At 34.9% G+C, this 14,016-nt stretch overlaps 1 protein-coding gene across 2 annotated transcripts in view; it reads left to right on the top strand.

The window, feature by feature from the left end:
* Positions 1 to 14,016, top strand: part of LOC148941634 (uncharacterized) — a 55,655-nt gene that overhangs the window by 5,885 nt on the left and 35,754 nt on the right. For both annotated transcript variants that reach the window (XM_089103880.1, XM_089103879.1), the window contains exons 3-4: positions 5,198 to 5,353; positions 7,888 to 8,026. In XM_089103880.1, coding sequence (XP_088960006.1) covers positions 5,198 to 5,353; positions 7,888 to 8,026 — 295 coding nt within the window. The remainder of the gene's footprint in view (positions 1 to 5,197; positions 5,354 to 7,887; positions 8,027 to 14,016) is intronic.

Here is a 14,016-nt window from a genome sequence, read left to right as displayed (position 1 = left end):
CTTACAGGATGAAGGTTTGAAGCTCACGAGACGTGTGCATATACTGGTGGACCCTGCTGAGTGTACATTTTAGGGCCTTCTTCTTCCTCCGTCTGTATTTACGGCCCCGGGCGAGAGTACCCCAGTTTCTATTATGGACAACCAGGACAAGGATCCCACTTGGTCCGTGCCTCCTATGTTAGTACCCCACATATCTTTAAGGCGTTCCTCAATCACCACATAACAATTACAAAAACAAAAACTCTCACAATATTGCACATAATACCATAAAACTAACTCACATAATTATAATCAATGTTGCACACATAACAGATATGTGCACAAATAGATGTTTAATGTTTTAAAGCTGCATGGGCCAAAACTACGAAAAGAAAAATAACAAACAAAGAAAACAACTCACGCAAACTCAAAAATACTTTTTGCACAATAATGAAAATAATATGAAGGTTAAAAAGTAAAATTAACAAAAACAAACTCGAACAGATTAATTAGATAGGAAGTGTAAGCAACTAGGGGAACGGTAGAAATAAAAGTTTTAGTTGGGGGCGGGGTGTAAACCAAAAGGCCTTTATGAAAATGTGCTTATTTACCATTCATAGCCAGGGCAATAGCGCTGCCTAAGCAAAGAGCAGAATGGGTACAATGTATTGTTCATTTTTATAAAAAAAAATTTCACCAAGGCACTTCGTATGGAAGGAGTTGTCGTAAAAACTTCGAAGCTTATTTGATTGGAAATTGGAAGTTCTAATGCCTTTTTGAAGAGTCAAAAGTAATTGGCGGGGGGGGGGTTAAATAGCCCCTTCCCACGTACCTTTTTTCCATTGGAATCAGATCCTAACGTCTCTGGGGATGAAACTCCCCCAGAACTCTTGGGGTAGGGACTGTAAGTTCTGTGATTCACCCATTGTTTACATTTAGTATTTGATATTGGAAAAGAGGGATATATTTGACCTTTTTTATACAAAAGGCCAAGGTCATTATTATTATTATTATCAATATTATTTATTTCTAACCCACACTATACAGAGTTATAATACGTGGAATATCACGAAGAAAAACACATAAAAATGCAACGCAAATCAATATAGAAATCAAAAGTACCTGTTACAGAATAACACATAAAATTTAAAAGAAACTCAAACAAAAGAGAAATAACATAAAAGGAGGGGAAAAAGAAGAAGAGAAAAAACTCACAACTTGCAGAATCTAACAAGCAGTAAACATACAGAAATGTGGACACAAGTTGTCATTATTATTATCATTATTTGATTTTTACTCACTCTTTACAAAACTAAAAAATGTGGAGTGACCAAATAGAGAAAAAAAAACAAATTAAGGAAAAATAGCTTACGACTGAAAAAACCTGGTAAAGTGATGATGCGGAGAAAAACAGATACAAGCGGTATTTGAAAGTTTTTTGTGTAGTGCTTCTAGTTTTACATTAATGTCAGGAACAGGAAATTTATTAATAATTACTCGGTTTTAGTCCAAGGTGGAAGAAACAACAAAAATTTACAAAATTTAAAATAATTAATCCGGATTATTTTTAACTCATTATTCTTGAGAAGAGGAAAAATTCCAGAAGCAAAAAGAATTGAATGGTCATAAAAAGTTGAGTAGAGCTGGGCCAACGCAAGTTTATTAAATTTACCTCTATTGGCAACAATCATAGCATATCCTAATTGAATTTTCATATTAATATCTGAGACTGTGCGCTGGCGCAAGCTCGGAAGACTATTAGTAACAGAAATGCCGAGCCATCGAAGAGAATCTACGAGAGGGATAGTAAAGTTGTTATTAAAAGAAAGAAATTTACATTTATCTACATTAAGAGAAAGGCCTAATGTCTGAAAAAGAAGTAGCAACACGAGAAACCATGTTAGATAGATCAGTTTTAGTACGGCTTATAAGAAGCAGGTCATCAGTATAGGCAAGATATGAAACATCAGAAAACCCAGAGAGATAGGTAGCCGATATCTTTGCCAGAACTCCTGAAATATATAATTTAAATAGGGTCAAAGATAAAACTCCGCCTTGCCTTAAACCTCTTTTCCCTTTAATAATAGAAGCTGGCGCCGATTTCTGCCGAAGAAAAGAATTAGAGTACCAATAACGAAGAAGCATTATAACCGATAGATTGACACCGCAACCACGAAGAGGAGAAAAGCTATCAAAAGCTTTTGATAGATCTAAAGCACAAGATATATACTCTTTCCCTTGGAAGAATTCTCAAGGAGCAAAGAAGATAATACACGATGTGCTTGCTGACAACCTACTTCGTGCTTAAATTCCAACTGGTTATCTGTCTAAAGCATATTATTAGTCCCAGAAGGTAGTAATACATGCTCAAGAACTTTACTAAAAGTGCAAGAGACTGTAATAGGTCGGTAAGAAGAGCAAACTAAAGGAGGATTTTGAAGGATTTCCTATAAAATTGAAGAAACAGTACCACACAAAAAGCTCTCTGGTACACTAGAAGTATAAATACACATCTGGAGAAGTAGGTGTAGATGGCCAATAAGGGGGGAGCAATCTAATAAAAGGTGAAATCTAGATATACCATCATTATCAACATTATCTGATTTAAGTTTCTTAACTGCTTCAACTACGTATGAAAGAGAAACGGGAATACAAAGACGCTGAGACAGGTGGGGGGGGGGGTACTAAAAATAGTAGAAAGAGAATGAGTATACAAAAAATGCACACGGTAATTAACATTAGAAAAAATAGACGAGCAATGGCCATGCCAAGCAGATGTAGGAATACAGTCACTACTTGGCACATCACTTCTAATCGACTCAGAATTAATAACTTCGCCATTCTCTCTTTGACACTGGAAAATCCATACCACGATAACGCATTGACTTAAGATATTTCTTATATTCACTGCGCATCTTACGCTTAAGGTCAGATAATTCCACAAGGCGGTCTATCACATTCATTCCAAACTTTTAACCAAGACTTTGCTCTATTTTTCAAAGTTTTTAAATTAGGATCTAACGACCAAATAGGTTTTTGCGTACCACATCTAACACGTTGCAGTGGCACTGCAACTGCCTAGGCATCTTTTAAACAATTAATTATTTGATTATAACAGCAATCCAAGTTCTTTTTGCAATTCACTAGTATGCAGCACTTGAGCAGATGATATGGAACTCGTAAAGCAGACAGCAGGTTTGTTAGTGTATATACATGTAGATGCACATCAGCTCTCTTCCAATTCCTTTTTTTCAAACCATTTGGAGGACCAGGGTACTTCACATATATTTACACGGTTAATGTTAAGTGTAAGAATAAATGAAATAGGGAGACGATCTAAATCTTGTTCTTCAGCATGTAGAAACACAATTGATGTAGTAATACTAGGAGATCAAAAAATATGATCAATATTATTCTTAGTGCCTAATTAGTGAATGTAAGAAAACAGATGAGTTTGGGGTATAATATGATAAGATGGAAGGCAATCTAGCAACAAATCACTTCTCACTGACGAATGATTTATATCCGTATTAGGTTCACCAATGATCATATAATCTAGAGAAAAAGAAAGAAGTTTTTCCACTAAAAACTCAACGTGTTGCAAACTTTAGCATATCTAGTCGTCGATCTGGCAGAACGATCATCATAAGGCAGATACGAATTAATGAAAACTGTAGTGCCCATACGAACAGCCAAAAAGTAAAAATCACCGGTGAAACCAAATTCGGATTGTGCTTAAAAACACAAGCTAGCCCACCGGATGGGTGACCTCTTGTGGATTTGGCAGAAGTAAAAAACACATCATGATGAGGGCTCCGACGCAAAAGGTTAATGCTAAAATCTGTAAGAAGATGCTCCTGTAGATAGACCAAATCAAAATCATCGTAGAAATCATCAATAACGAAGTCCTTATCCTTTGTACCATTAATATTAAACGATATAATTGAAAACTCCAAAGTCATTGCAAAATGGGGGAGCGCAACATTAGTTCCATAGATACTGGGAAGGACAGACTATAAGAAGCATGATTTTTACCACATTTAGCACACTTGGGAACAGCGCTACAAGGACTATCCTTAGAAGAAACATGTGGCCTAGCACATCTGACACATTTCGGGACATTGCTGGTGCATGCATTTTGAAAGTGATCGTATGACTGGCGTTTGAAGCAGCATTTAGATATTTCCTTAAATTCGTGAATTCTAAAAAAATTATATCCAACTCTAATTCCTTAAAGCATTCAGGTGAAGCTTTCAGGAAATGTTGAGGCAAGTGTGGAACTAAATCAAAACACACTATAAGTATGTGCGTGCGGGTTGTCAAAAGGGCCTATCTCAGTAGTGACTTATGTAATTAAGTTGGAACTATCGTGGAATGAGGGGGATGATCGATTGACCAAAAGGCAATATGTGCACTCAACTGCTACTACTGCTAGTACTAAACCTACTACGGATACTACTACTGATACTGCAGCCGACAAACTTTTTTCCGTTTTTCGGCTCTCCTGAAAAGTTACAAAAATGGCATATGTAGCACTTTTAATTATGACAGCCGTATTGCTACTATTACTTTTGCTGATACTTCAACTACTACTGCTATTAATACGAGAGAGAAAGAGAGAAAGACTACGACTACTTCTATTATGGCTAAGGGAATGAAAATGAAACTGTCAGAGAATTTTCGGGGAAGTAGACGTCTAACATAAGCTAATACAAACAGTAAAGCTATAGTCAACGGGAAAAGCCTAGTGAACATAAATATACTTGCAATTCATCGTGAACTCAATAACTCAATACACGATCTTAACGATCGTCTTAACGATCTTAACGAACGTGAACTCAATAACGATCTTAACGATCTTAACGAACGTGAACTCAATAGACGATCTTAACGATCTGAACGAGTGTAAACGAGCTGAGCGAGCTAACTAAAGTAGGCTCGCAAGTCCTTTTCAAGATTACAGCAAAGCCAGAGAACTGATAATTTCAAGCGATGAATTCACCTCCACACAAAGTGCCTGTCTTAAAGGTGTTCAATTTGTAACTACATCGTGTTGACTAGATCGTGTGGGATAACGATCACCACTCAAAATTACCAATTTTCTATTATATGCATTTTTATTACGCCAAACTGATATAGAACTATTTTAGTCATTATTTTAGAATATTTTAGTCATTCCACGATGATTTTGATCATAATTCTTGTTGTTCTCTTTCAGTTCTTTCAATATTTAGTATAGTAAGATTCTCTAACGACATGTGCATTGCGTCTGGTGGCTTTTACAATGGCACCTGCCTTACACAAGCAGAATGCACAGCTGCAGGTGGTGTTGCTTCTGGATATTGTGCCAGTGGATTTGGTGTTTGCTGTGTATGTAAGTTCTTAAATTTATCTTTCTATTCTTAATAGATCCCAAAAAAACATATTAGATAGACTCTGGACTCATAAAGTCTTACGATGAAATCGACTAAACTCAGTTACTTGTATATTAAATAAAATCTAGATGAATTTTCAATATATATTTTACGTGATAACTAACTTAGCCTTTTCTTGATCATTAATGGGCATCACGACCGTGAATTTTGAGTTTTTGGCTGCTTAAGGGCGTATTTATATTCATAACTTGGGTTTACAAGTCTGATAGGTAAATATTAGGTTGGCTTATATTAATGAACAGAAGCCGATCCAAGGGGGCTTAGGGGAAAGTGGAGCCCCCAGAAGGCAAAAGCTGCCCTAATTATAAGGGTAAAGGGGCAAAAAATTCTAAAAGGAGGGCCCAAGTTTCGTTGGTAGTTTTGATGGTGCCTTAGTTTTATCCCAGTGAAAAATATAAGAAAAGAAGATCTATAAAAATCTCATTTTACTAAAAATATTTTGGGCCAAGAAAAAAAGGGTGGTTTCCGAATGGGGTTGTAACAGATCATAGGAAAGATTTAAAGGAAATTTGAACTTCCTGTGAGGATTACATAGTGAGATTTTCAATAGATTAGGGCAGAGGACAAGGAACGTGCGCAGCCGCACAGGCCTCAAATAAATAAATAAGTAAATTTTTCAGGTAGAAAAGTGGAGCAGTGAAAAAAGACGAAGAAAAAAAAAGTCCCACTTCAACATCAGAGAATAAAACTAAACATCTACTTCTTCATTCAAAGTCGCAGATAAGGTGCAAAGGCAAAGAGTCGCTCAATGATTCAGTTACTACTATTGCTGCTAGAAGAATGTTTGTTGGTTTATAACCACAGTTCATATAATTATCCAGTAAGCTTATCGCAGATCATTTCTGGTCTTCGTTCTCGGTGTGAACAAAAAGCTCCTCCCATTTCTTTCTGCATTGGCGGGAATGCGGGTTAGTCTGTTTCCGATTGTTTCCAACAAAGTGCATTATTCGTAATAGCGGGTTTCCACTTGTTTCCGATTAGATCACAGTCTGACTTGTCTACCCATGAAAAGATCTGATTCCGCCTATGTTTCTATCTGCAAAAACGTTCTCCGGAGCACTCGCATCCCAGTCCGGGTTTTTATAATGGGTGAGATAGGGAATGATCATACTGAATAATTATATGAACTGTGGTTTATAACGTACAGATGGATTTCACTGAAATTTTCTAGAGATTAGATAACGTTTATGAAATTAACATTAAATTAACGTTTGTTGCCGATTCTGCACAGGAGTCTCCTTAAACGGCACAGGAGTCTCCTTCGGCATAACATTTTTTTGAGTGACCGTTATTCAAATTTGTTGGGAGATACATATTGATGAATAAATAGCTAGTTAGTCCCCAAGCTTTGTTGGGAGATACATAGTTAGTCCCTAGTTAGTCCCCAAATTTGTTGGGAGATACATATTGATGAATAAATAGCTAGTTAGTCCCCACAGAAGTATAGAAATCGTCAGACTACTACGGTAGCGCCACTACTAGGTCTTTCAAGTGTAAATTGTCGCTTGGCTTCCTGCATAAAAACTTATTTGCAGGGCTAGAGCTGAAACATAGCGAAGTTGTCCTTGGTAATGAGGTGCTCTTGTATGCAAGTATAATTGCAATCGGAGTTGATCCAATCAGTAGAGACATTAATGTTTTACCTTTCTACAATTTTTGTTATTTTACATAGATTTTTCCTAATCCCTCCCTCCAGGAAAATGTCTACAATGTATTGCACGTGCCTGAATTTACTCCTTAAAGCTTTTAAGAAAGGCCTAAATAAAAAAGGGCATAACATAGACATGTATTTTAATTGTTTGATGATAGGTACTGTTAATGAGCATAAGATTCAAAAATAGAATTTAAAATTAAAAAAAATCAAAAATATTTTCATTTCAAATATTCACAACCACACAAAAAACAAGTCCTCTGAACTACCTTATTACTAATCCCTCTCACCGCACAAAAAAAAACAATAAGCTGTAAAATAGGGTAACATACAAGAAACCAATATTTGATAAAAAAAAAAAAAAGAAAAACCATACAAAAAGATTAATCATTTAATAAACACTAAATTATTTTCATTCACTAGGGACTAGACTGAACTGGCAAAATCCAAATAAAAAAATAATCAACTAATCTAAATGATGATAAACACAAAAAAATCCAATAAATCAGAAATTCAATAAATAAAAAACAATCAAAATAAAATCAGAACAATCTAAAAGACTTCCTTAATGAACTTCCATTATCAATCGCATAACTTGGTTTTGTCTCCGTGGGGTATCCAACTATTTTCGAGCTATGGAATTATTGAATTATTTAATGATCTTATTAAATTGTTTTGTTATTACTGAATTGAGTAATTATTGTATTGTGAATTATTGAATTATGTAATTATGCAGCTTTTTCTAAATGTCATAGAAGTAGGCTTTATTCATCAAATATCTCACTCAGCTAAGCCACTGCTTAATTTTTGCCCTATTTACAGTAACGATTTCAACCTGTGGAAGAACGACCAACCGAAATTGTACCTATTTTCAAAACCCAGGGTATCCAAATTCAGTGGATGGACCACTTCAGTGCTCATTGCAAGTAAAAAAGTGCTCTACAAATATATGCCAACTAAGGTAATTCTTTCCTATTCGAAAAAGTATTAGAGATACAGGAAAATAATAACCTTTTTTCTTGGTTCAAAAATAATAAAACAAAAGTATAAGGAGGTATCTGGAGTCTTTAATTTTACTTTTATATGTTTAATCTTACTTTTTTTACTTTTTAACTTTTACTTTTTAAATTTGATTACACTTCGATCTTTAAATGTTTATTTATGTGTTTAAATGTTTGCTTTTTGAAAAGAAGTAAATATTTGCCAACTTTATAACTTTAACTTAAAAAAAATTTTATCGCTTGCTGAACAATGGTCTTTGTAGCGCAAGTAGCGATCTCCTGATTCTCTGCCTTAGGCCGGGAGTGCAGTGTGTGATGGGTGGCAAGTTATCCGAGACTATATGCCAAATAAAAATATAAAACATTATAAATAACTGTTAGTATGAGCAGGAGGCTAATTTGTGGGTGGCGGGGGTGTGATATGCCCCCTCGATCTTTTTTACCTCCCACCAAGATTTTTTTTTTGTATTTTCAGTGAAAGTGCCATTTTATATTTTCATTGAGGAAAAAAATTTAACCCCTTATACTTGAAAAAAAAATAAATAAGTTCTGCCCTAATTGTCGCGAATTGCTGCTACTGAGTATAAGCCAACTATGGTAAATCTTTCCCGCTCTAAAAGATTATCAGAGACATAGCAAAACCATAGATAAATTATATATATATATATATATATATATATATATATATATATATATATATATATATATATATATATATATATATATATATATATATATATATATATATATATATATATATATATATATATATATATATATATATATATATATATATATATATATATATATATATATATATATATATATATATATATATAAATATGTAATCATCTCAATAACTCTCAAAATATATATTTAGATGTATTATTATCTCACTTTGGTACGTTTAATGTTAGAGGTTACGTGCTTTCAAAGCCCAGGAAATCTCGTTGCAAGTTAATCCCGCAGCGGAAGTATATCTGTAATGTGTGGCGTGAAGAGGCATAGTGTGACCTCATTATGCCATTGGTGGCGGCATAAGTGGCATGCGCTAAGGGATGTTCACCAAGTAGCAGAGAGTGCCCCCCCTCGATTTGATAAAAAGTCTAGTTTTGACGCGGCTTGCCCTTATAGATAGACAGGGGTCTGAAAAAATATTAAATATACTATTTAAAATCTTGTTATAATTTACCAGTCGGAATCTATTGAGCAAAATAGAGGGGTTCTAACTTCTAACGGAAAAGTTTTATGGGAAGTTTTAGAAGGTGTGATTGACATGAAATATGACACAAAGATATGAAGTGGAAACTTTATCGGGGGTGAGCCTACTGTAATTCGCATCCAGTCTCTTTGACTTTGACACTCGTATTATCGAGTTACTTGTCTTGCCTGTAAAAAAAAAAAAAAAAAAAAAAAAAAAAAAAAAAAAAATTTAAGAAGGATTTCAATCATATAAATTTTAATATAAAATTAAAGGAACTAAGAATCAAAATTAAATATAAAATAAATTAAGTAATATCTAAAAATTAAAGGACCTTGTCGGCCAATGGATCAATTGTTCATCGTTATGCCAGTCACAATTGCTGGCCGGGGTCTCCAGGCTTGCACTCCCCCCAGGATCTTTACTTATTTATGATCATCCTATTATTAAATATTTTCTATAAATGTATTATTTTGATGGGGTATCTTCCCCTTCCGCTTCAAATTCGAGTAGTCTCAAAATAAAGTCATATATACGTGCTTTGGTTACGCCAGCAAAAAGCTGTATCTCTTGCACTTTCGGTTTCCATGGCAAATTGTTCAAACAAATCTTTTTTATAAGGATATTCCCTATAGACACAAGGGGGACAAAGCCCCTGGAAAACAAGAAGATACTTAGCAGCGTTAACACTTAAATATCATTTAAAATAAACCTAATCGTTGTACTTGACCTCGCTCCCTCCCCCATAGGAAGTTAGGTGACTCGAATGATGAACCCCCTCCCTACCTTTACACATTTAACGAACAAATAAATGTTAAAATTGGGATAAATCCATATATTTAGACAGTGAAAAGAGGTACAGAAAGTCTAGAAATTTAATACCATTGAATACCATTGAAAATAAACCTAATCGTTTTACTTGATCTCGCCCCCCCCCCTAGGAATTTAGGTGACTCGATTGATGAACCCTCTCCCTACCTTTCCACATTTAACGAACAAATAAATGTTAAATTCGGGGTAAATCCATATATTTAGACGGTGAAAACAGGTACATAAGTTTATATATTTTGATCACATATACAGCGACCGTCATCAGTAGAAATACTAAAGTATTAATATTTAAACTAACGTATTCATACAAAACCAAATAAATAATTTTCGGGCCATTCATTAAATAACGAACTTCCGGGTTATTCACTAGATTTTTTCAGAGAGAGTTCCATGACAAAGTTCATTCAAAGTCTTGATGTAAATTTTCTTCTTTAATCTTGCCGAAATGTAAAATAAATGTCCAATGAAGGTGGCAAAGTCTTCTGTGTCTTCTAATTGCAAATGAAATGGTGAATTTATAGTTGTATACTTGAATGGTCTCATATCCCTGAATATACGATGTATTTTCGACGTAACACCTTAAACTAGGCATCCTTTTCTCAGACAACACTGCTTTTCTATGACGAACAAAGAAGTGTTCAAATGGGGATAAATCCATTTATTTAGACAGTGAAAACCGTTACAAAAGTCTAGATATTTCAATCACATATTGAATAGCTTTGTCATTGAACTCTCTCTGTTGCAACCCTCGACATTTTTATTTTGTCTGAAAATTCTCCTCTCTGGAAATTCTGCCTGGAAAATTTCTCCCTACGTTTCACGAGAAAAAAGACTTGTTTTATTTAATTTTGTGATCGTTTTTCAGGTCATGGCGGGAATCCCTCCTATGTGCGAATTTTTTACGAAAACCCCTCCGTACTCCGTACGTGGGGCAGAATTTAATTTCTGCCCCACAGAAACGATCCTCCCTCAAAAATAACTGTATACTTCCCAATAACTAATACTATATGCAAGCCATGAGCAAAGTTCATAGATTGTAGCCCTCGGGGGTGTGGGGGTCAAGTCAAACCTCAAAGACAGAGTTATTAGATCTTTCTAGTATACTGAATAAAATGGCTGTCTCAAAATCTTTATCGGACGACCTTGAGGAAAAAAGGGCATTGGATGAGGGCTAGCTGCCTTCCAATATTTTTGATCTTCTACGGTCACTGGTTTAATGGTTTACGGTCCTGGGTCACCTCCAGGAAAAACCAACAAGCAAACAAACAAACGAAAAAAAATAAACACGAATCCGTTCTCTTTCTTCTGGCAAGAATGATCTTTCTGTGATCTTTCTGATCTTTCGTGATCTTTCTTCGCTGAATTTCCATTTTCGTATATAGGAGCCTGAAACTTCTAAAGTAGGGTTTTCTGATACGCTGAATCTGATGGTGTGATATTCAGATTACTTGGCTTTTAGGGGGTGTTTCCTCCATTTTTCAAAAATCAGGCAAAATTTCTCAGGCTCTTAGCCTTTGATGCATAACCCTAAAATTGATGAATACTATATATTAGAATTAGCATAACAATTCAATTATTTTGATGAATCTATTGATATCCAATTACTGTTTTTTAGATTTTTGGTCACTATTGAGCCGCATCGCTCCTTATCTACAATTAAATAAAAAAAACAAGTTTTTTAAACTGAAAGTAAGGAGCGACATTAAAACTTAAAACGAACAGAAATTATTCCGTATATGAAAGAGTCCGTCCCCTCTTCAACGCCTCACTCTTTACGCTAAAGTTTTTATTGTTTAAAAAAATAAAGTTGTGAGACAGAGTCAAACTTTAGCGTAAAGAGCGAGGCATTGAGGAGAGGACAGCCCCTTTCATATACGGAATAATTTCTGTTCGTTTTAAGTTTTAATGTCGCTCCTTACTTTCAGTTTAAAAAACTTGTTTTTTTTAATTTAATTTCTGATCGTTTTTTAGTTAATGCAGCTTTTATTTTGGCTCACCGTCATTGAATAAGTAAACACAATTTGCATAAAAATTTTACTTTTCTTTTGCTAAATGGCTGTCTCTAAATTTGGTTCTGACGTGATTTACAAATTAACTTACGTAACGAACTTCTATATTCGTATATTTTTCTTCTGGCAAAAAATACAAAGTTGCAGATTTTTGCAGAAAAGAGCTTGAAACCTATGTAATAGGGTTTTCTGACACGCTGAATCTGACGGTGTGATTTTCATTAAAATTCTTTCACTTGTAGGGAATGTTTCCCCCCTCTTTAAAAAATCAGGTAAATTTTCTCAGGCTCGTAGCCTTTGATGAGTAATACTAAACTTAATAAAATTCTTATATTTAGAATCAGCATTATAGGCCCATTCCTTTGATACATTTATTGACATCAAAATTCTGTTTTTAAAAGTTTCGATTACTATTGAACCGTATCGCTTGTTTTTTTTTGTTTTTTTTATTATGTATATGAGGGGGTTCTCCCCTTAGTCAATACCACGCTCTTTACGTTAAAAGTTAAAAAATTTTTAATTAACAAACTCCTGAATCAAAAAGGCCTTTTAATTAGAATAAATAGCTCTTTTGAAAGCACTAAAAAAAGCTGTAGCGTAAAGAGCGAGGTATTGACTTGGGGGAGAACCCCCTCATATACGTTATAGTTTCTGTTCTTTTTGAGTTTTAATGTTGCTTCTTATTTTCAGTTGAAAAAACTTTTTTTTATGTAATTTCTGATCGTTTTTTAAATAATGCTTGGAAATCCGGCGCCCCCTTCATAGAAATGTCCCTTACCCCAAAAAAACATCCTCCACGTAAAGATTCTCCATGGTAACCCCCTCCTCCAGCCCCCCCCCCCCAACAGAAAAAAAATCCTACCTGAAAATACCTGTATACTTCCCAATAACCAATACAATATGTAAGCAATGGGCAAAGTTCATAACTTGCAGCCCTTCCCCTGGGAACTGTGGGGGATTAAGTCATCCTAAAAGACATATTTATTAGATTTTAGACTATGCTGAACAAAATGGCCAAACACAAAATCTCAAAATTTTAATTGGGTGAATTTGAGAAAAAAATGAGCGTGGGAGGGGGCCTAGTTGCCCTCCATTTTTTTGTCACTTAAAAAGTGCACTAGAACTTTTAATTTCCGTTCCAATGAGCCCTCCTACGATATTCTAGAACCACTGGCTCAATACGATTACCCCTGGGGAAAAGGAAAAAAAAAACAAAAAACACGCATCCGTGAACTTTCTTCTGGCAAAAAATGGAAAATTCCACATGTTTGTAGATAGGAGCTTGAAACCTCTACAGTAGGGTTCTCTGATACGCTGAATATGATGGTGTGATTTCCATTAAGGTTCTATAATTTTTAGGGGGTCTTTCCCCCTTTTTTCGAAAATTAGCCAAATTTTCTCAGGCGCGTAACTTTTGATGGGTAAGATTAAGCTTGATGAAACTTATATATTTGAAAGCAGAATTAAAATTTGATTCTTTTGATGTTTCTATTGGTATCAAAATTCCGTTTTTTAGAGTTTCGGTTACCATTGAGCCGGGTCGCTCCTTACGTACAGTTCGTTACCACGAACTATTTCATTCTGACAAAGTCCCCCGTATGAAATTTCCACTTGATAGTTAAACCCCAGAAACTTCTTTCCCAATGACAAATCCTCCCCGTAGAGAATCCTTCTCCTCAGAAAACTCTCCCCCTCGAGAACGTCTCTATACCTCCCAATAACAAATAATAGATATAAACAATGGACAAATATCATAACTTGCAGCAACTTCTCAGGGGTCTGGGGGGGGTCGTTTCATACTTAGAGTCAGATTTATTGGGCCTTTCAACTATGTTGAACAAAATAGCTATCTCAAAATTCTGGGGGAAAACGGCTTTGGATGATTTTGGGGGAAAAGGGGCGTTGAAAT

This window comes from Artemia sp. Qi Xiang Cuo, chromosome 18, assembly GCF_049724085.1.
Source record: "Artemia sp. Qi Xiang Cuo chromosome 18, ASM4972408v1, whole genome shotgun sequence".
Classification (NCBI taxonomy): Eukaryota; Metazoa; Arthropoda; class Branchiopoda; order Anostraca; family Artemiidae; genus Artemia; species Artemia sp. Qi Xiang Cuo.
Note: the sequence above shows the minus strand (reverse complement) of the source record. Positions and strands in the feature narration are given on the sequence as shown.